A 23,872-nucleotide genomic window follows, 5' to 3' on the forward strand; every position below is an offset into this window, starting at 1 on the left:
ATTTATTGTAAGCCCTGTGGACACATGTCTAGGGATCTGTACTAGACATATAAAGTATATCTGGAAAGAAACCCTGTGCTGGCACAGAACACATGTAAGGAATTCCTTGGAGACCCCCATTAAGAGCTGGTGTCTGTGTCTAGACAAGCATTCTCAACCCATTTTCCAGCAATCAGAGTTAAAGCGGAACTTTACACATAACAGTTGAATATCAATTAATGTTCTTTAACAAAAATTATACATTCCACATTCATAATCATGCTGCCAAAATTAGTGTGTACTGTAAGTTGCTTCCAGCCATGCTCCTGTTTCTTCTTTGCTTGTTGAAGCCCGGAGCAGTAATTTCTTTATTGGAAACTCTCCCCCTCTTCTTAGTCTCAAAAACGACATGTCACTTTCTGTAAATAAAATGTGTCATTTACAAACCTTGATTGCATGTCTTGGCTCAGCTAGAGAGGAAGGCAAACAGAAGCTTTACAGTGCTGAAGTTCACAGGTTGCTGCTGCCCAGGGGAATATCAGGGAGACAAGATAAGACATTAGCCTTGTAAGTTTAACTCTTTTGTGTCTTCATAGCATCTTGCTTTTCTTTTCTCTCTCCCTAATCTGTGTTCTCTCAGCACAGTCTGTGTCATTCCTGTTGTTTCCTTTACCCTCAGCAGCAGCAAATCTTGAGGCTGTCAGCAAAACAGGCTTCAGTGACTTACTGTTTATTGGGACAGTGTCGAGTATACAGGACAACTGAGGTTGAGACAATGCCTTACGGGATTTTAGACAGTATAAGCACTTATTTTTAATGTTTTACATAGCTATACCTGCTAAAGGGGCCAGCATTTAGTGATCTATCAGGACTTAATTTTCTGACTAAAGTTCCACTTTAATCAAACCTTTAAAGATATTCTGAAAGTTCTATATATCATGGTAATTTGGCATTTTCTGCAAACTAAGATAATTGGGAATTTGATAAAAAGCAAATGAAAATTAAATGAAAAATATATTGATAAATCTTACAAATATTCAAAATATTGTTTAATAATTAGGCAAAACTGTTTACAGACATTTTTAAAAAGCATTGCAAAGTATATATTAAAAAAAGGCAATCTACAGTAAATATGGGTATGATCACATCAGAATGCATTACATAAATAAAAAATAAAGTAAATGACTAAAAAAGAAACTCCTAACATGCATAGTCAGTGTGATCTTCTTTCTTTCTTCTCCAGGTGTACGATGGGCACAATAATTCTGCCCGACTTCTTGGAACATTTAGCCAGTCAGAGATGCTGGGGCGTAGTTTGAACAGCACATCCAGTGCACTGTGGCTAGAATTCATCACAAATGCAGAAAATACCAGTAAAGGATTTGAGCTGTTTTATTCCAGTGAGTCAAAACTTTAGATACCTCTTATGTAAGAAATCTGCTCATTAAATATAAACATGCCTCATTCTTTGTTGTCTGTGCAGCTCTATTCTCTGAACTGGATCAACATTATTATGATAACCTTCTTTCTTTAAATTTTGGTTCTTTGCAGATCCTTACGTGTTACTGTGTTTGTTGTTTTTCTGTAAGGTTTAGAAGAAAGACATACAATTCTAAAGAAATATTACTTAGTCAGTTTCATTAACTAACTATGTACGTATTATTCTATCTTATCGGTTCATATCTGATATGCCTGAGAGCCATTTCCATGTAGTTCTCCTGGCAATTTTTTTTTTTTTTACAACTGGGCTACCAGGTTTTTCCTCTACACTCCCAAAGGTGGAGACAGAAATTGGCATGCAGAATGTGATAACACATGTGCATGCATAGCCAGTTTGCAAACACATACCAGGGTCAATTTAGGCTGGAACCAATTTAGGCCAACTTCTACTGCAGTCAACTACAGGTGAAATACACCTATAACTCTGAGTGACCCTAGAAGCACCTCAAACTGATGTCAAATCTTTTTCAACTGAGAGCATGTTTCATTTGCCCATGGACAAAAGTCCCAAGAGTTCTGACCTCAGTGTACCTGCTTATCCCATATAAGTGTTCCTAAGCCAGAGATAACCTGGCAACTCAGAAAGAAGTCAGTAATTTTACAGATTATGTATTTCTCAGTATAGGTTTCCTTTAAGGAACTGTTCCCAATAGTGATATTTACTGTAAATTCAATGTATATAATTTTTTTTTTACTTTTGTAGCTGTGTACATTTTTTTTATCCATCATTTCCTCAACAGTTTTGGAGAATGTATTTTTCCCTACCTAAAATTATGTTAGCCTGCCCTGTACCTTGTTAGCACCACTGCTTTTATTTATTTTCTCATTACATTTATACCATTCAACCACCACACCTTGGGTAGTCACTAAAGCTACTGTCACATCAAGTCCAAAAAGTGTTTGCCATCTAATCATATAAGTCGACTGGCAGACTTTTGGTTTGGAGACTTTCTCCCAGATGCCTCAGTTAATTGCTGATATCCACATGAGGAACAATGCAACAGAAGGCATTTGAGGATTGTCTCATTACCAGCCATCCTTTTATGATCTTACAGAGCAGAGGATTTGTCCTTTGTACCTGAAGCTAATAAGCAGCCTTATTATGGGATCATCTTATGTCAAAGCTTGTAGATCCTGTCATATATTCCTCATTATAATTTTGACAGAGATTTCAATGCATAGCACAAATTATAATTTCATACTGTTTAATATATTAAATGAATCTTGAGGTATTGTCAGGAGAATATACTGCTTGATTTTGATGAGATTTAAATATGGGAACTTCTATGGCTAATAGAAATATAGAGAATCTGTAGTTTCCAAAAAATGCCAGTTGGATGTCATCTATAAGATAATGACATCTATTATAAATATTACTTTGGACTGTTGCCTCAAGCTTAGAAAAGAAAATAGTTCAGTTTTGTCTTTAGTATATTAGATGATGATAAAAAGTAAATCCTATTTTTGGCAACTGTACATTCTTTTATAGTCCTGGATAACTAGATAGAATGGGAATGGTTAACCCCCCCTCCACCCCCCCCCCTTTTTTTTTTTTGCTATCTGCACTTCCTGAATCAAAACCCATCAGGAAGTGAGAAATAATCTATGGAAAGTATGGGAAATCTTTTAGACAGTTGTCATCAGAAAAAGTGTCCTCATTGGAAATGTATTCTCTTTATTTATTTTCCAGTGGCAATTCAAACTTTTAGATTTCCCTTCATTTTCAGTTTTTGTGAAAGTGGTCACAGGACAATGGGGGTAAATCTTCCTGAGGAACATGCAGAGGCAGCAATAAATATTCTAGACCTTCTCTATTCTAAAAAAAAAAAAAAAAAAAAAAAACTTTAGATACATCTTAAAGTAATATAAAAGTCAATGTCAAGTCATAAAATATATCTTGGGTGCCACCTGTGCTTGCTGGTAATTATTGGAGTTGCAATAGAGTCTCTGCTACACACATTCCAATGTAGAACTACAATATTCCGTCAAGCTGTCCTCAGTGTGGTACACACAGGCAAAGCGAGATGGACACAGAGCCAAAGCCACCCCTGTCCTCATTTTTAAGGCAGCAATTGACAGCGACTCCTGGGTCAGTGTGGCTTTGGCTCTGTTTTCCTTTTGGGAACAGTTGCATGCAGGGCCTTAGACTCTGGTGGGACTCCATAGGTCCAGGCATGCACAGAGGGCACCCACATACATGGAGCCTAGCATTGTGACTAGGGGGCATAATGAGAAGGAGAAAAATATAAAAGCAACAGCAAGAGCATAAAAGGTCTGCTTTAAGCAGCTCATTTAGCAAAAAAATAAATTACTTTAATAAAACTTTATAAAAAAAAAAAAAAAAAAAGAATCTGCGCTGTGTGTTGAATAATATGAAAACAAGGCAGCTGACACATAAGTAGTATACCCAACTTAAAACATAATGAGAAAAGAAAGTGTAGCGCACTAAGCATAAGCAAATATAATTTAAATGTTAATGTAAATTAAACTGTATAAGTATCCGTCCATGCATCCTGATGTCATAGATAGCAATAGTTAATGATAAGGCAACCAATCCATTGTGCAGAATAGATAGTGTTCAACTGAGTGTCACTGCCATCAACAGAAGGATTGCAAAACTCATCAGATGTCAAGGCTGCCGCTATAGCAGCAAGAGAACCTCAAAACACTTATGTGGGTCCCTCTGAGCAACAAGACAGTGGATATCCTAGGCTGATGAACCCTTTGACATTGTCCTTTAGGACGAAATGTGTCAGTCATTACATTTGGCATTGACGTTCTGCTGCTGAGAGATTCCGGGTCACCAGCAGCAATCCATGTGAGTTTTATATATTATTTTTATCTGCTTTGTATTTCACTCTGAATGAATAAACCTTACTACACCATGTATACTTCTGGGCTTTGGCTGAGCTGATTTACCTCCAACTGGAATCTGCTATGAACTTCTGGCGGAGGATATCCACTATATTGTTGCCCAGAGGGACCCACAAAAGTGATTTGAGGCTCTCTTGCTGCTGTAGAGGTAGCCTTATTATCTGGTGAGTTTGCAATCCTTCTGTTGGTGGCAGTGACACTTAGTTGAACACCATCTATTCTGAACATTGGATTGGTTGCCTTGACTATTGCTATCTATGACATTAGGATGTATGGACTGATATTGATACAGTTGAATGTATGTTTTTATTCATTTACATGAACATTTGAATGATATTTGCTTATGCTTAGTGCACTACACTTTTTTTCTCAATAAAATTGTATGTATACAAAGTATAAACAATGAAAATATATAATGTCATTGCTGGTGTATAATATAGTTCCAATAGGAATACAGCATGTCTGTTGTCATTCACTGTATAGGCTGCCATTTTTTCAAATCTATTCTGCTGGATCTTGTTTGGACCTATAGACACCAGCTTTCATTGGCACACAGTGCTTGTAAAAAAATGAGGTAGATGGAGTCGCTTAGGTGCAGGGATTTCATTTAGTGAAAATATGGTAAGTGTTGTACCAAAATGAGTAATGAAGGTCATTCCAAAGATTCAGGTAAGACCGTGTTTTCATACAATTTTTTATTCCCATTTTATCCATGATATCACGCTTTCTCAATTCCTGTGTCATCCTAACATTTTTATGTACAACTCATGCAGAAAGAATGTTTAAATAAACTGAATAAGTATGTTCAGTTGCTCCATAGTTTGAGCCATGAAGAGCTGTTGAACGTCTTAGCTTTCCAAAATATATTATATTAAGGGGAAGGGAAGCTGAGACTTAAGCCAGCCATAGGCAAAACAAATTCCGATCCATGTATGAACAGGCTAGTTGTACTGAAGTCGATCTATCGATCAACTTCAGTATAACCAGCCTGTCGGTTTTCCATTTTTTGTTGTTTCTATTTTTCATTCGCTATAGCCACAGGTAGCGAGCATTGTATTCTGACGGAATATAATAGATCAACGGAAGGGATTCTACCATAAACACTAATTGTGTTGATGGGGGAATCTTGCATTTTTTTTCCCTTCAAACATTCTTTTTTAAAATTGTAATTTTAATTGAGAATATAAACAAAGGTAAGTAACAGACAAGGGGTAGGGAACCCCCAAAAAAGAAATAAAACAATAACATTGCAAAACAAGGTCAGGACAGTCCCAGTTGGAACATGCAATTACAAAGTAACGTAACACCAAGAGGAGGAGCAGTATATTACACACCACAGGTTCCGAAAGACAGGGTAACAGATAGCACCTTATAGAGAAACGTCAATCAGCAGATTTCACCATATATTCAAGTAGGAACAGAGTCCTGCAGGTCCCAATCAGCCCATATAGCATTGAAACGTGTGACTTCGTCATGAACCGTAGCTGTTAGGAATTCCATTCTCCGTCCTTCAAACATTCTGGATATGGACAACTGAATTTTTTAACTAGAGTAGCAGAAAATCTCTGTATATTTACAAGCAATGTGAACTATTTAGGCATCAGTGAACAGTCTACATAGGGGATTGCACCAAAGTAACTGTGAGCATTCTCATGCATCAGAAAATGGCATTAGGATTTCAGCATTGTCCAATATGTTGTCAAAGAGGAACTGCAGCCTTTTCGATCCCCTTCAATTTTTTTCGCTGCTTACCTTTGACATTCTTAAGCACAATAAGCATACTCAGTTAGCCAGTAGGTCCAGTGTTGAGCCGCTGGGATCCTCCTTTCTGGGTCTGGCGCTGCCATGTTATCCGATCATCCCCATAACTAAGCTCCAGGGGGCAGAGCAAAGTGCGTTGGGGGCATGGCCTGGTGAGAGCCCAAGCTGAGGTTGTCTCCCTCACACCACCATAGGACTCCGTGGATGTGCAGCACCAGGGATCTTTCCTCTCTTCCTTCTAATTATCAGATGAGCTGCCGGCTCGTCTGGGTGCAAACGCTGCTCAGCCCACCCCCTTTTCTTTGCTGAATAGGACTTCACGTCATGCATCCCGGGAGGCACTGGGGGCACCTTGTCATTCACCTTGGCTAGTTCCGGAAACCGGGGGCGGGCGGGCCGATCTTTTGATGGGAACAAAAAACATGAGTAAAAAAAAACTATATAGGCACTGAGGAGGAGGGAGCAGGATGGAGAAGAGGGGAGTGCCGAGGGATGGTGAAGGTCCACTTTAAGTACAGTGCATTGCGAATGTATTCGGCCCCCTTGAACTTTTCGACATTTTGCCACATTTCAGGCTTCAAACATAAAGATATAAAACTCTAATTTTTTGTGAAGAATCAACAACAAGTGGGACACGATCATGAAGTGGAACGAAATTTATTGGATATTTCAAACTTTGTTAACAAATAAAAAACTGAAAAATTGGCGTGAGGTGAGGATCTCTGAATGATCCAATGTTGACCTAAATGACTAATGATGATAATAAATAGAATCCACCTGTGTGCAATCAAGTCTCCGTATAAATGCACCTGCACTGTGATAGTCTCAGAGGTCCGTTTAAAGCGCAGAGAGCATCATGAAGAACAAGGAACACACCAGGCAGGTCCGAGATACTGTTGTGGAGAAGTTTAAAACTGGATTTTTATACAAAAAGATTTCCCAAGCTTTAAACATCCCAAGGAGCACTGTGCAAGCGATAATATTGAAATGGAAGGAGTATCAGACCACTGCAAATCTACGAAGACCTGGCCGTCCCTCTAAACTTTCAGCTCATACAAGGAGAAGACTGATCAGAGATGCAGCCAAGAGGCCCATGATCACTCTGGATGAACTGCAGAGATCTAGAGCTGAGGTGGGAGACTCTGTCCATAGGACAACAATCAGTCGTATACTGCACAAATCTGGCCTTTATGGAAGAGTGGCAAGAAGAAAGCTATTTCTTAAAGATATCCATAAAAAGTGTTGTTTAAAATTTGCCACAAGCCACCTGGGAGACACACCAAACATGTGGAAGAAGGTGCTCTGGTCAGATGAAACCAAAATCAAACTTTTTGGCAACAATGCAAAACATTATGTTTGGCGTAAAAGCAACACAGCTCATCACCCTGAACATACCATCCCCACTGTCAAACATGGTGGTGGCAGCATCATGGTTTGGGCCTGTTTTTTTTCAGCAGGGACAGGGAAGGTGGTTCAAATTGATGGGAAGATGGATGGAGCCAAATACAGGACCATTCTGGAAGAAAACCTGATGGAGTCTGCAAAAGACCTGAGACTGGGACGGAGATTTGTCTTCCAACAAGACAATGATCCAAAACATAAAGCAAAATCTACAATGGAATGGTTCACAAATAAACATATCCAGATGTTAGAATGGCCAAGTCAAAGTCCAGACCTGAATCCAATCGAGAATCTGTGGAAAGAACTGAAAACTGCTGTTCACAAACGCTCTCCATCCAACCTCACTGAGTTTGAGCTGTTTTGCAAGGAGGAATGGGCAAAAATTTCAGTCTCTCGATGTGCAAAACTGATAGAGATATACCCCAAGCGACTTATAGCTGTAATCGCAGCAAAAGGTGGTGCTACAAAGTATTAACTTACGGGGGCTAAATAATTTTGCACGCCCAATTTTCAGTTTTTTATTTGTTAAAAAAGTTTGAAATATCCAATAAATTTCGTTCCACTTCATGATTGTGTCCCACTTGTTGTTGATTCTTCACAAAAAAATTACAGTTTTATATCTTTATGTTTGAAGCCTGAAATGTGGCAAAAGGTCGAAAAGTTCAAGGGGGCCGAATACTTTCACAATGCACTGTATCTTAGAGACTAAATGTTAACAGTTACCTTACATGCCTTATATATCTTGGTAAGAGAGCAAACTTTGTAACATAAGTCCAGTTGTCCTATTCAAACCATATGTGAAGAGAAAGAAAAGAAAGAAGAGAGAGTATGTGGGAATCCCAAACATGTTCTACAAATCAAAAGGGCTATATATTTTTTTACTGCACATTAAGCCTAAAACTAAAATAAGGGCCTTCCTATCAATGTAGGGTATGAGTTACTGTGCTGTGTAACGATGGCTCATGCTGAAGTTCTAAATAACACACAGAGGAAATTTTTGTCTTGCTTTTTCAGAATTTATTAGTTATGACTATGGCATTAAAACTGCTACAATTCAGTGGCTAATTGGCTGTCAAATGAAACGCTGAAGGCTTCTGTCTCTATTGCTAGGGGAGCAAATGACCATCCTGTGAGACTTATTATGTAGCAGTCTTAATGCAGTAATTTATGTTTAATTTGCCTTTTTATACATATCTGATTTATTATCATATAATTTATCTGTATTTTTAAATCACGTTATTTTAGCAATCTATTTTATGATGTTGTCCCCTATAGCCATATCCAATGGCACGATGACAAGACTGTCACGCTGCTTCAACACTTCTCAGTGCCATGAAACCTGGCATTGATTGTAATTATCCTCCCGCTGACAAAGTGATGGTGCCAGAGGCAGGCAGAGCGGTCCTAAAGCATTATCATGTTTTCCTTAATGTCCTTGTCTTAACATTGCAGGTTTTGAGCTGATTAAGTGTGAGGACCCAGGGACACCTCTGTATGGCTACAAGGATAAAGATGAGGGGCATTTTGCAGGAAGTTCTGTGACTTTCAACTGTGATCCTGGTTATAGCTTACGTGGCAGCCGTGTTTTAGTCTGTTTGACCGGAGAACGCAGAGTGTGGGACCAGCCTCTTCCTTTGTGCATAGGTGGGTTTAATAATAATTTAAAAAAAAAAATGATACATTTTTGAAGATATTGTTTGTGACAACTGTGACACTGTGTATTACTGTAGCGGAATGCGGTGGTCTAATCCATGGAGAGAAAGTTGGCCGAGTGTTGTCCCCTGGTTATCCTGCACCCTACGATCACAACCTAAATTGTGTTTGGATTATTGAGGCAGATGCTGGCTGCACTATTGGGTAAGTGATAGTTTTAATACCCTCAATAAAAACAAACAGGACTATTCAATACAGTGGAACATGCTGTAGAACAGTGATGATATGCTAAATACATTATGTTATGGCAACCAATTCAATTTATTCTACAGTAGGCAGTTTATTTAAAGATTTCTCACTGTAGCAAAGGAGAAACTAGGTTGTGCACATCACAAATTACTTTTTGTACAGTATTATAGGCCACATACTGTAAGCTATGTTGTATTATTATTTGCTTACTGAAGGCTGGAGGTATTCCTTTCAGCTGCCAATCATAAACATGTGTATCTGATTAGTACCCAAGGAGAATTAACTGCCGTTCATAGAAGGTAGGCATTGATACAACAGTCCTCTAATGTAAAATGGGATAAAGTGATTTTGGCATCAGTTGTTTGTTATGCATTCCTTGTACAGTTCCAAAAAAAAGAAAAGAAAGGCTGCTGCACAATAACACAGAAGCCAAGCAAATACGATTGGTAAAGGCATAAGCAAAAGAATGAATCTGTAATGCTTCATTTGAAAATATTGAGTTTATATAGTATAGACTTTAAATTATTTTTATTTTTTTTTTGCCAATGATACAAAAATATGCAACCTAGTCTCTCAGCTTTTTAGTCTGACATTTTCTTCTATAGAATGTCGAAAGGTTTGCACGATGGGTCAAACAAGATTTGTGTCTTCCTCTTTCTAGTATGTCCATTTCTCGCACATCTTTCAAATGGAGGTTGGCCAACAACTGAAATAAAATGTCATACTAAGGCAGGATTTGAACCATTAATGGGCAGGCCAAATGTACTAAATTAATCGATCAATCAACTTGGGTACAACCAGCATACCAGATACTCTTGCGGTTATCGCTAGTGGCTGCTATAGCCGCTAGCCACAATCACTCTCCTCTCCCTGCGGGGACAGCTTCCTAAGAAACAGTGATAGCCTAGCTTGGATTTTTGCAATAACAGGAATTTAGAGTGTGTAGAAGTTGGATGTACAAGATTAATGAAAGCATGAAAATAGACCACTAAGCAGCTAGGCTATGTCTTTAGTGATTGTGAATGCAGGGATGTCATGTTTAACTGGGCTGTATCTTTAAAAAGTTACAAATGATTTAACTCACTTTCTACAAATTTAGCAGTCAGTGATAAGGAAATCCCTTCCTGGAGACAGCTAACACGGGGGAGACTTAAAACAGAGAAAAGGGAGAGCCAGAAACTGCCCAATACTAAATCCCTAGCAACTGCCTTCATTTAACTTAAGTTATATGTAGCACACCCCACGTAGGAGCTGCAGATTAAATGGATCCCCTACTCCTGCACAGCCAGGCACACTGAATCTTTACAGACATGCAGGGTCAGAAAACATTCTGTAGCTTTGTTTTTGTTGTTTATTAGGGGTTTAACAACTTGGATAGGGAAGGGAAGTTATGGGAAGTCTACTTGACTTCAACAAACCTCAGGGACAACTTCCTATATACCGCTATATACAGACCCCTCTTCACTTTCCTTCTGCACACTCCTGGTACACTCCTGGGGGAAATTGACACTCTCCTTGTCAGTTCTGTAATGGCCCATTACAGACAGGAACTCAAAGTCCCCAAACAGTAGCACATAGGCAGCATGTACCTTTCCCTTCTGCTTGCTTTTTGTTATCACTGATCCCAGCACCAACTCTTCAGGCCTTGCCAGCCTTCCTGCCTGCAGCTGCCTCTTTCACCAGCCCACTCAGCTGACTCTTCATCAGCCCACCCAGCAGACTCTCAGGAGATCTTTCAGGGAAAGGACTAAAGACTTAAGCCCACTGCTGTCTTCAAGGGAGACAAGCTACATGTGGCAGTCCCCCCCCCCCCCTTTGTTGGTGTTAAACTACTCACTCTGTCCTCTTCTTGCTCACGTGCCTCCAGGAAAGATTTCTTCCTTATGCCTTTAGCAGGATCTCTCCAGCATCTGAGCCCTGGCCCAAGGCAGGTCACCACCCCCCCCCCCCCAGACTAGGCAGCCTCCTCAACACTGCATCTCCATCTTTAACCTGACTGCCCCTGCTGGCATGGCCCATGACTATTTATGGGGTTGTCCCAGCCCTCTGCTGGCCCATCTCTGGGGATTGGCTAAGGCCCCACAAATATTCATGGCAGCCCCTTCTAACCCCCACCATCTAGTTCTAGAAGATTCTCCAACTTTCCAGACCAGGGGGAGGTACCAGAGAGAGCTGCCAGGATGAGTCATTCAGCCCTGGCCTCTAATAACCTTTACCCAATTACATGAGGTTATTCCTGGCCAGTGATATGCTTTTCTCCTACACTGCCACTACACTACTAGTAGCACACACTAGAGGGTGCTATATATACTTAAATGGGTGTCAGAGAATGATTTCATCAAGCAGCTGAAGGTCCAAAACCAGGAGGAAAACCAGGAGAAGATGTAAGTGCCCATGAACCAACGGAAGTGCTGACACCTCAGTACTGGAGGGGCTGGAGGCCATACTGTGCTAACATGTTGTGCATACTAACTGTTAGACTAAAAGCTCCCATGGGCCCAATTTTTTTTTTAGCAGATATTTAGTTCCAATTTAAGTAAGCGATAAAATAAAACCTAACTCCAGATAACACTTTTTAACAACTTGAGTCTCTGGGCCTTTTTTCTCTCTTCATCCCCTGGAGTCCCAGAGTTTCTTTTTCTGGCGATGTTTTAGTGGAAAAATGTGAGCATTTGGCATTTTGCTGTAATTTTTCCCAATGCATTGTTTATGTAATCTGTGCACCCCCATACACTGACCCCAAAATATAATCATCAACGTCTGCTGATTAAAATTATATTTCATTATTATGACTTTTATGTAGCCTAATGAAATGTTAAAGGTTAATATGAACATAAGCATTTCACTTTATAGAAGCTTTACTACGCTTTAAATGAGAAAAAAACAGTTTGTAAAATTATTATCCTAACAATAAGAAAAAAATAAGCTGGGTTTAAAAGGGGAGAAACTAGCATGATGGACACGTTTTCACGGGTTTGCAATAACATTCCATTCACTTTCATAAGCATCTGATGCTTACTCAGTCAACACAAATGTCATCTAGCTCTGCCAACATCATTGTTGCAACTTGGATATTAATTATCCTAAGTTTAGTTTTAGTAAAAATGAATATTTATTTTTCAAATTTGTTTACACTTTATTATTTCCTTTTTTTTAATGGGCTGTGCTCACTATAGCAGTGATCTGCTCCTGTTGGGAGAGGCTGGATAGAGTGGTAACAGCTCTGACTGATCCTCTGTACTGACCTGTAATGCCATTACACTCCCTATGTAAAAATGCCATTGTTCTGTTTAAATTAGCTTTATTTTGTGATGCTGTGGAGTGCTTTGTAGAAGCATCAGAAGGAACTGTTTCAGCTCCTAGGCTTAGCATTTAACCTCAGCTGTCACGGATTGCTGGTGTAGCCAGTGCTACTGCTAGCAGGGGCCTGCAAAAGCCACAGAAACCAGTCACCATTTTGATATATAGCCACTATCCCAGCACTGTTTTAGAATGGTGGAGGGGACTGATGTGGTTAAAGGAGAACTTCACTAGATAAAAAAAATGAAAAGTCAGTAGGTACTGACTTTTGACTTTCAATAAGCATGCAACTCCCAGTTCAGGGATCCAGCGCTGTCCTCATCCAAGCCAGTTCTTTGCCAGAATTCTGGTCCCCAGCACCGCCATCTTGGATGTGGGAAGGCAGCCTTGACTTTGTATGACTTCCTGGTGCTTCAAATGGCTTCCAACTGTGCATGCCCAAGTAGTGCTGCACTTCTCAAAAGATCCACAGCTTCCTGGGACCTGTCATGTGTTCCAGAAGGTTGTAGGCAATGGGGGGTGGGGGTGTGAACTTGTCAAAACGAGGAACTCACTCCCTAAAAAAAAAAAAAAAAACTCCAATAAAGGCTGCGGAGGAAAAGCAGAATTTCCTTTTTTTAGGTGAAGTTCCACTATAAGTACTCACAACAACATTTTTTTTCTTTTGGAATAAAAGGTTTAAATTGTATAATTAAAAGCCGACTGCTTTCAGTAGCCATGGCAGAGTTATGTGGTTTGTCTCAAACCCTGTAGCTGTCACTCTTGTTGGACAGCTTGGTCCACATGTAAATGTGAATAAAATATACATAAAGGCATTTGAAATGAAAATTAATTCATATGCTGAATACTATTGTTACAAATTATAACCTCATATATTTAGCAGAGCACAATATTATTTTGCTATATTATTATTTTAATCATCAAACATAGCTAATTCACCATGGTCTGTATGTGCAATTGTTTTAGAAACCTGAATCCTTTGTCTGAAAACTAAGGTATTCCTTCCTATACTTTCTTTTTTCAGTAATCCCTACTGGCTGAATGGCCTGATGGATCATATTAGCAAAGCTCCTGGGTACAGCATAACACGGCCCCTTATTAAACTGCCCTGACTACCAGACTCTTGCCTAAGACAAACTCAGCTATATTACTTAAACCATTGTGGCAATATGTACCTGTCAGATGCTATGTTTAAACAGCTTGTCAAAATGTCAAAACTTTACTATGTATGCGGCATGCACCGTACAATGCCTTTGAAGCTGCTGCTTAAATTGTCAGGTTTTTTTTTTTTCTTTTCGTTTTTCTTTTTTTTTTTTTTTAGCTGTTATAGTTATTTATGTTTGCTGCTGAAAAATAAACAAAATAATATCATAAATGAAAATCAATCATCAGGAACACATAGGGTAAAGGGCAAGCCTACTTTAACACAGCAGTACTGTCTCAATACCCCTATTTTAGTGACCCTTGAATTTTTTTTGTTTAACTACTTCTGGACCGGAAGGATTTACCCCCTTAATGGGCAGGCCATTTTTTGCGATACGGCGCTGCGTTACTTCAACAGGAAATTGCACAGTCGTGCAACGCTGTACCCAAATAAAATTGATGTCCTTTTTTTCCCCACAAATAGAGCTTTCTTTTGCTGATATTTGATCACCTGTGTGATTTTTATTTTTTGCCCTATAAACAAAAAAAAAGCGACAATTCAAAAAGAAAAAAAACTATAATTTTTACTTTCTGCTATATAACATTCCCAATAAAAAAAAAAAAATAAAAAAAAAATTTTTTCATCATTTTAGGCCAGTTTGTATTCTGTCTTTTTGGTAAAAACAATCCCAATAAGTGTATATTGATTGGTTTGCGCAAAAGTTATCCCGTCTACAAACTAGGGGAATTATTTATGTCATTTTTATTTTTTAAATTTTTTTTACTAGTAATGGCTGCAATCAGAGATTTTTATCGGGACTGCAACATTGCAGCGGACAGATCGGACACCTAACTGACATTTTTGACACTTTTGGGGGACCAGTGACATTACTACAGTAATCAGTGCTAAAAATATGCACTGTTGCTGTACTAATGACACTGGCAGAGAAGGGGGTTAACATCAGGGGCGATCAAAGGGTTAAATGTGTCCCTAGGGGGTTCTTTCTAACTGTGGGGGGATGGGCTTTCTGCATGAACACAGAGACCTGTGTTCCTAAATAGGAGGAACACAGGATCCCTGTGTTCATAAATGACAGAACAGCTGGCTACCATGTTTACAATGGCAGGCCGGCATTCTGTCTCCACAGGTGCCCGGCAGCAATTGAGGCCTCCGGACGCGCTGATTGGCTTCCCATGAGGCGAATGGGCACGCGCCCCAACTAATAGTCCCGCGAAGTGACATACAGTTACGTTGTTTTGCGGGACAGAGCCGACCTGCCGCACTTAAACTGTGGCGGGCGGTCGTTAGAAGGTTTACCACCTCCCGCCCACCATATAGACAAATGACGGCGGGCAGGGTGCTCTCTTGTTCTGGGACAATGTCATAGGATGTAGTCCAACTCTCGCCGTGCTTGTGCGCCCCTAGGGGCACGCAGCACAGCAATTGTCACTGGGGCATGACACTTTCCCGATCTCAGTAAAGAGCCGATGATGCAGCTTTTTACCTATGTGATCAGCTGTGTCCAATCATAGCTGATCACATGTAAACAAGGAAATGACGATTTTCGGCTTTCCTCGCTTCAAACTGACAGAGTATGAGGAGGGGAGAACCGATTGGTGGCACTTCCTAACAGCGGAGACCTGCACAAATAATCAGGGCACTGATCATCAGTGTCCTGATAATCAGTGCAGCTCCAATAGAGCCCATCAGTGATTCCAATCAGTGCTGCCTATCAGTGCCACCAATCAGTGCCCATCAGTGTCGCCTATCCATGCTTATGAGTACCACCTATCAGTGCTCATCAGTGCCACCTATCAAAGGCTATCAGTGCTGCATATTAGTGCCTCCTAATCAGTGCTACCTCATCAGTGCCCATCATTTCCCAGGGCAGCCTATCAGTGCCACCTCATCAGCGCACATCAGTGAAGGAGAAAAATTGCTTATTTACCAAATTTTCTAACAGAAACTTCAAAAAATATTTGGTCTTTTTTCATTTTTTTTTTTTTAGCAAAACATAAAAAACCCAATGGTGATTAAATACATCAAAAAGAAAGCTCTATTTGTGTGAAAAGAAAATATATAAAAATTTAATTTTGGGTACAGATTTGCATGACCGCACAATTGTCATTCAAAGTGTGACAGCGCTGAAAGCTGAAAATTGGCCTGGGCTGGAAAGGGGTAAAAGTGCCCAGTACTTAAGCTGTTTTACAAACCTTGCTTTTAGACAACTTTGTTGATCATCTATATTTGGTGATCATGTGATCATCAATACTTTGCCTTACAGGCAGATGGGAGGTCTCTACTCACCATTCACTGCTGTTCCCACACTCACTCATAGCCAACAATGCTTCTAGCCTTGATGTGATGATGTGCATAGATAAATAGAGAGACATAGATCAGAGGGCCAACAAGGCTACAAGTTCAGCATAGCATTGTCAGGCCTTTACCAGGAAATAAGAGGATGACAGCAGCACTGGCAGGATCAACAGGTAAGTAATTGCAAATGACAGAACTACTTATAACAGCAAGTTTATATGTTATTTAATAAAAGCTTGATCTATATTTTTGTACATTTGCATTTTCCCTGGAGTACTGCCTATAAACAAATCAAATGAAAGTGCTTTTTTAGGTTATTAATAAAACTTTTACAGGATTTATTAATGTGTTGGTGATCTTAATGCAATAACATACACTGCAGCTAAAATTAGGTAATGAATGAGCATGCCTTATACTTCAGTAATATTTACCTGAAAGTCAATTTAATGTGACTTTCACATTTTGAACAGTTGCCATTGCATATTATAATTTGTGTATTTTTTTATTTTTTTTTATAAACCAGTCAGTAGATGGTCCATTGTGTCGCTGTCTATATAATTGGCAAAACAGCACTACTGTATATTTATTTCAGGTTTGTGGTAAAATCAGTTAAAGATTGTATTGTGTTGTCAGGCTGAGCAGCGAGCACTGAGAAGTGTTCCTAGTGTGCACATAATGCAAGGGGAGTATCCCAAGAAATCATATAGCCAATATATTGAATTGGATATTACTGTGTTATGCATTGTCAATAATAAAGGATGAATAGCTCAAACAACTTAGCGTTAATAGGCAGCCTGAGTTCCAAACATGTGTAGAGATGTGTTCTCTAAAGTCTATTTTAACCTGCACTTAATTTTTGGTTTTTTTTGTAGTGATTTTTCCAGAACTTTGTGCACAGGGGCTTCCTGTGATATGTCATCTTCCAGACTCAAAGATACAACAGGACAGAGAGAGAGACACACTCTCAGGGTAGCATTTATTAAAAAGCCATAAAAATTGTAAAACCATCTGTATTCCTCCCACATGTAATCAGGGGCAGACTGGCTACTTTCAGCCAAGGGGGCAAGTACAAACCAGAGGCCCATGGAGCAGTGACTCAGCCCCGCTCCCACTCTCCCTCTTCCTGTCCTCCTCCTGACCCTCATTCCAGGCTGAAGCTCTGCTCCCTGTACTCTCTACTCACTGTCTGAATCCCGGTTCCCAACCTAACCAGCAGGGGGCAGTTGGGGGGAACTGGGACAGCTTGGTTGGGGCTGGCCAGGGAGAGGAGAGTCTCCAGTGGGGCATTAAACCTGCCTCTGCTCAGACACAGTTTACACCATCCATGCAGGGGAGGGGGAGGCCTGAGGCCTGCGCTCTGTCATTGTCTTCAACCCGCATTTAGTAGGTCTGCGGCAGGGACGTTTTTACTTCTTTTCACCAGTAATCCTTCAGGCATGTCTGTAGTCTGTAGCAGCCTTTTTACAGGGCATCGGAGTGGCCCAGGGAGCAATTGCCCCCCTGCCCCCTGGCCCAGTCCTCCCCTGCATGTAATAGTGGTATAAATTGCATTAATAAAAGGTTCCACAAGATGGCAGTCTGCTCGTCCAGATGGGCAGCGTCCCACAAAGAAGCCTGGTGGAATCCAATTGGCCAATAGGCCAGAAGGTATACTAATGGATCCTTTTATTAATGCAATTTACACCACTATTACATGTAAGTGCAATAGAGATGGTTTTATTATTTTAATGGATTTTTATTAAATGCTACACTGAGAGTGGCACACTCTGTTTGTCCTTTTTTATTTTTGTGCTAATTTTTGTGCTAATTTGTCAGGGAGATTCTCCTGGTTCATGCTTTAAGAAGAGAGGCTACAGATGCTTAGAGTAGAACTCCATTATATTGACTATTCTGATATATTTGGACATACAGTAATAACATTAATTTGATAAGTCACACTAAAGAGACATTTTGCATTTTCTCTCTTTGCACCCCAGTCTATTTATACATCTGGTATTGTTGAGGGCTTTCATTTAAATGCGTATTGATTTATCATTTTCCAGTCTGTTGGGAGATCCAGAGGACAGCATTGGCTGGTCTTGCATGTTTGTTAACTAGCCAATCATTGATGAGCTTGTTGTCGGTGGGTTGGGCTTCGCTTTAACAAAACACCTTGGGCGTGCATCTGGAAGAGTCTTTCTTGCTAAAGATTGTTACCTTGGCCTTATATGCTGGACTGGGCCTTGGGCCTATGTGCCTATCATGTGCTACTAATTAAGATAGATCTCACCCACACTGTTCTGGCTGCTACCAAGGACATCACTGGGGACACTGAAACAATGCATGAGCTTCCACTGGTCTACTGCTTTACCCAAGTTGATCCGGTAGCTGTAATTACACCTGAACCTCCACTTATTTCCCACTGCAATCAGCATAAGTGAGTGATTCAACCAGTCAACCAGTGCCTTCCAAGGACTAAACCTGTAGTTCTGTAACTTAAGACACCCCTGTAGATCTATTAATTGTGTCCTGCTGTATTTATTAATAATATACAGAAATAAAGAATATCCTTTTACATTTTAGTGCTTGCCAAATGTTAACAGATATAGTACACATAAATGTAAATGATCGTCCTCACATGGAATTTGTTACAGGGTACCACTAAAAACTCTGGAAGTTTTAAAGCTCAGCTCAGGAACAACAGCCAAATACACATTTGAAATACAATTTAAACCAAACAAAATGATAGATTTTAACTTCAGAAATGCTTAAGGCACACCTGTGCAATAATCATGCTGTCTAATCAGCATCTTGATATGCCACACCTGTGAGGTGGATGGATTATCTCGGCAAAGGAGAAGTACTCACTAAAACAGATTTAGACAGATTTATGAACAATATTTGAGAGGAATAAAAATGAAGGGCAAGTCAAAATGTACCTGACATTCATTCATGGGGACGTGGCATGACGGTTATAAAAAAAAAAAAATATATATATATATATATATATAAAGAGAGAAGATGCTATTGGTTGTAATATGCACAATTTAATTGGTTATTATAATTTAATGTCAATTGGTTAATAAGCCTAGTATTTAATTGGTTAAGATAATTTCATACATGGGATTGGTCCATATTGTATGAATAAGTCACCTAAATATGTGAAATTTGCCTATATAAGGAAGGGAGATAACGGTTGAAATCCAGTCAGCGGGAGCAGCATACAGGAGTAAGAAGATTCAAGTGTAGTGTCAATTTATTTAGTAATTTAAATTACTTAATTAATTTATTTAGGTACTTTACCCCTTTTTTGAGTTCTGCCTATGGCACCATAGGCCTTTTGTGTACACAGAAAAAATCTTAGATCTTTGAGTTCAGCTCATGAAAACTAGGGGCAAAAACAAAAGTGTTGCGTTTAGAATCTTGTTCAGTGTATTTTACTCACGTATGTATTTGCAAATGTGTCTGTTCGGAGTTTTGATTTAGGGCACCCTTGTTAGGCATCAACTGCAGCAAAGAGGTACAGCTTGGATAGGACTGAAATTGGATAATGGATTAGATTAATGAGCATTACATTGGCTCATAATGTTAGCCCTTCCTTTTTCAGCCTATCAATTCACCAGAATTCAATTACATCACCAATGCATTTGACATCTGTTACGTCTTAATTTGTGGACATCCTGCTAAATTGATAGGATACGTTTTAGTTCAGGCCAAAAAATGGCTACCTCAATTGTCTGCAGGCAACAATTCCTGTAGCTTGTAGAAAAAAAGGTCTTTAAAAACAGAAAGATAAAAATAAAAAAAAAGGAATGGTCATTTTATCATTGTACACTGCCAGAAGGCATTGATATACAATACTTTTTGTTTATCTGGCTGTGACATTAACCCAATAGTATAAAAGGAGTCTGCAATGATTCTGTTTGAAACTGGACAATATCTGAAGGCATTTCTGAAGTTAAAATCTAAAAATGTCCTATGAAGATACGGCTGATTGACTGATTATATTATCATTTCCTAATATTGTCCTCAATCTGATGATGGAAGATATAGCTCTCAGGAATTCAGCAATGGTGTAGGAATCCCACTGCTGATCGCACACACAAAGAAATTGAACAATTGAATTTCAGATCAGGCTCACTTATTACTTTTCACGAGGCATAAACTGTGTGTGACGGACGGAGAAGGAAATGGAATAATTTGTTAGGAAATTTATTCCATGCCAAGCAAAGACTCTGACTCCCTTTCCTTGGAAACAGGAGGATTAATTTAACTATTTTAACCCATGACTAGCTGAAAACAAGCTTCTGCTGATTAGTTTCATGCAATTATTATCCCCTGGAAGTTAAAAGTGCTCAATGGGGTCAATTTACTAAAGGACAAGAAGCTGTTTATGAGCAAAAGCTATGTTCACATTGCAAACCGAATCTTACTAAATAAGGTAAATGTGTGTACATTTTTAATGTACAATTATTTGTAAGGTAAATGAAAAGGAAAAAAAAATCAGCATTTTTCCTTGCGTATGATTAATTGGTCAAAGCTTAACATTATTAATTAAGCTGAGTAAACAATTACTTTGCAAAGTGAACGGCCTCCTCTATTGGCATGTATATTATCATTTAACCTCATACACAAGGGTTGATTTTACAAAGGAGCAGAAGCTGTTTAATAGGGATGATTGAACGGTTCGGGTCGACCATCGGTTCGACCCGAACATTGGGTGTTCGAAATTCGACCGAATTCAAAACTTTTTGCGGTAAAAGTTCGGAATTCGGTCACCAGAACCGCCCAAAATGCAATGGGACAGGAACTGGGCTTTAAAAGCCAGTGATTGGCCCAGAAGTGTCAGTAAAAGCCAATTGAGGGGGCAGGAGTCTGCTAGGAATGTGATTGGAGTGACTACGGGGTCCAGAGGCCAATCAGGAGTGAATACGCCCCCCAGTATATAACATAGCCCCGCCAAACCTCTAGCACTGTAATACAGAGGCTGTGGAAGAGAGTGGAAGCATTTGTGTTTCTCCTGCTGCTTGTAAAGCTCCAGTGTCATTTTGCAATTATCTTCTGCTGTATGTAGCTGTTCTTTTAGTGTGAGGAAAGGGATATGCAGTGTAGTTAGGGTACTATATACCACTATAGTTACTATAGTTAGATTCAATAGTCTAGTTTTTGTAGGGATACTTTTAAGTGTCAGGGTGACCGTAGTGTAGTTTAGGGTGACCTGACTCTGCCATGTCAGGGTGACCATAGTGTAGTTTAGGTGACCTGACTCTGCCATGTCAGGGTGACCGTAGTGTAGTTTAGGGTGACCTGACTCTGCCATGTCAGGGTGACCGTAGTGTAGTTTAGGGTGACCTGACTCTGCCATGTTAGGGTGACTGTAGTGTAGTTTAGGCTGACCTGACTCTGCCATGTCAGGGTGACCAAACTCTGCCATGTCAGGGTGACCGTAGTGTAGTTTAGGGGGACCTGACTCTGCCATGTCAGAGTGACCAAACTCTGCCATGTCAGGGTGACCGTAGTGTAGTTTAGGGGGACCTGACTCTGCCATGTCAGAGTGACCAAACTCTGCCATGTCAGGGTGACCGTAGTGTAGTTTAGGGGGACCTGACTCTGCCATGCCAAGGTGACCGAACTCTGCTATGTCAGGGTGACCGTAGTTTAGGGTGACCTGACTCTGCTGCCATGCCAGGGTGACCAAACTCTGCCATGTCAGGGTGACCCCACTATGCAGATTCTGGGTTAGGGGTATACATATATATATATATATATATATATGTGTGTGTGTGTATATATATATGTATATATACACACACGCACGCATATATATATATATATATATATATATATATATATATATATACCCCTATACAGAAGTTCAGATGTCATGTCTGCCTCCAAACGCCTTCAAAAAACGCCTGAAAAACGCCTAAAACAAAAACGCCCAGGTGTGAAAGGAGGGTAAAACCATCCCTGCGCTACTGAAATTCTAAGAAAAATAATCTGTTTTCTTTCTGGTTTTGGACATGCTACAGAGCTGAAACTTCACAGGTACACTTTTTAGACCCCCCCCCCCCAGACATTAAATCCAAAGAAATCTAATTTTTTTTTTTTCAATAATTTTTTCATTAATTGGCTCTCTATCAATAACGACAATTTTTAAGAACTTTTTTTGCCTGATTCATAGTCCCTGGGGCATGACCCAGACCCTAGGCACTTTTTAGGGCATTTATTGGGTTTTAGGGCTTCAAAATTGTGTTTTTTGATTCCCAAAGTCGGGTCCCGTTGATTTCATTGGGGTTCCGGAATCCGAACCGAACTTTCGGGAAATTCGTGTGTTCTGGTCGAACCGAACTTTTCAAAAGTTCGATCATCCCTACTGTTTAACAAGCAAAGTGGATGTTCACTGGGCTTAGTAAATAAGGTGCAGTTGTGCACAATTTCAGTACCCAGGCAGGTACAAGTAGAAATGAAAAAAGCAGGATTTTTGCTTACATGTGATTGGATGATTGAAGCAAACATTCATTTTACACAGTGAACTTGCATTATTCCCTTAGTTAGGTCTCCTGCTCTGGAAAAGATAGAAAATATAGATAGAGGTGTTACACAAGTAGCAACTTTCCATCATAATTTAGTTTGTAAATTAAAGTCAACATGCCGTTGACTGTCCCTCCTTTGGAACCAAATCTCATTGTCAGTCTTTCTTATTCACTTGTCTCTCTTTATGGTTTGATGTGTAGAGTTCTATAAAACAAAATACATGGTCATTCAATAAACTCCTAGCAACACTTTTCTGGTGGTATGGCCCATTAAAATGGCCTGCGCCGGATTAAAAAAATCTCCGCCATCCTTTATCGACACATGCCACAAGTTCAGGTAGTTTTTAATAGCACCACTTTGTAAAAGTGGCACTATTTTTGCACCAAATTTAATAATAATTTAATCCATTTCATAAATAAGGTAATTAAGACCACCTGTAAGTTTGTGTACAGACTCAGGCAGAGTCCCTGTCCCGGTCGGCTGTGTAGCAGGCGGCATATTCACCTCCCCACCTGTCTGTGGTTGTTAAGAATGTTGTCAGCTTCATAGCCTTCTAGCAACCAGTGATGCTGACATGGGTTGTGCCTGACAGAGTAGCTAAAACACTAATTGTCATCAGTTCCGATCTATTCTGAGCTATTGATCTGCCCACTGCCTGCTGTCAATCACAACAGGAGAGAAAACCTGATGTGGAACTAGTGTCTGGGAACCCTTATCAGGCTCTGACCACCCAGCTTTAAAAAATCCTCGGCTGTATGACAGCTGTTACAGCAAGAGGAAGCTCGGCTCAGCTACACTGAGGACAAAGTGCCCCTATAGGCACTACAGTCTCAATGCGCCTTTGCACATGATGCGTTCCCCAGATTCATGTATATGTTTACAACATGTACATGAATCAGTTGCCCGCACCAAAATTTGTCATGAGGAAGCCCATCAGGATTCTAAAGAGTGACTCAGACATTCTTTATGAATTTCCTGAAAACTGAACCGTGTGTTTTACATAATAATTATTTGTGGTCTGCGTAATTGCGGGCATGACAGTACTTTATGCTAGAAGGTGTTCCTATTTCTCATCTCAGAAAGTTGGTAAGTATACTTTTTTGTAATCTAATCTGTTTATATTTGAAATTCATAATCTTTGGTTTCCAGGGCATGGTTTTATGTTGTTAATAAATCCCC

At 39.7% G+C, this 23,872-nt stretch overlaps 1 protein-coding gene across 2 annotated transcripts in view; it reads left to right on the top strand.

Moving 5' to 3' along the window:
- CSMD2 (CUB and Sushi multiple domains 2) overlaps positions 1-23,872 on the top strand; it is a 1,446,274-nt gene that overhangs the window by 1,131,616 nt on the left and 290,786 nt on the right. For both annotated transcript variants that reach the window (XM_082247591.1, XM_082247592.1), the window contains 3 exons: positions 1,223-1,379; positions 8,968-9,159; positions 9,246-9,372. In XM_082247591.1, the coding sequence (XP_082103717.1) occupies positions 1,223-1,379; positions 8,968-9,159; positions 9,246-9,372 (476 nt within the window). The remainder of the gene's footprint in view (positions 1-1,222; positions 1,380-8,967; positions 9,160-9,245; positions 9,373-23,872) is intronic.

This window comes from Pelophylax lessonae, assembly GCF_965119305.1.
Source record: "Pelophylax lessonae genome assembly, chromosome: 2".
In the NCBI taxonomy this organism is placed as follows: Eukaryota; Metazoa; Chordata; class Amphibia; order Anura; family Ranidae; genus Pelophylax; species Pelophylax lessonae.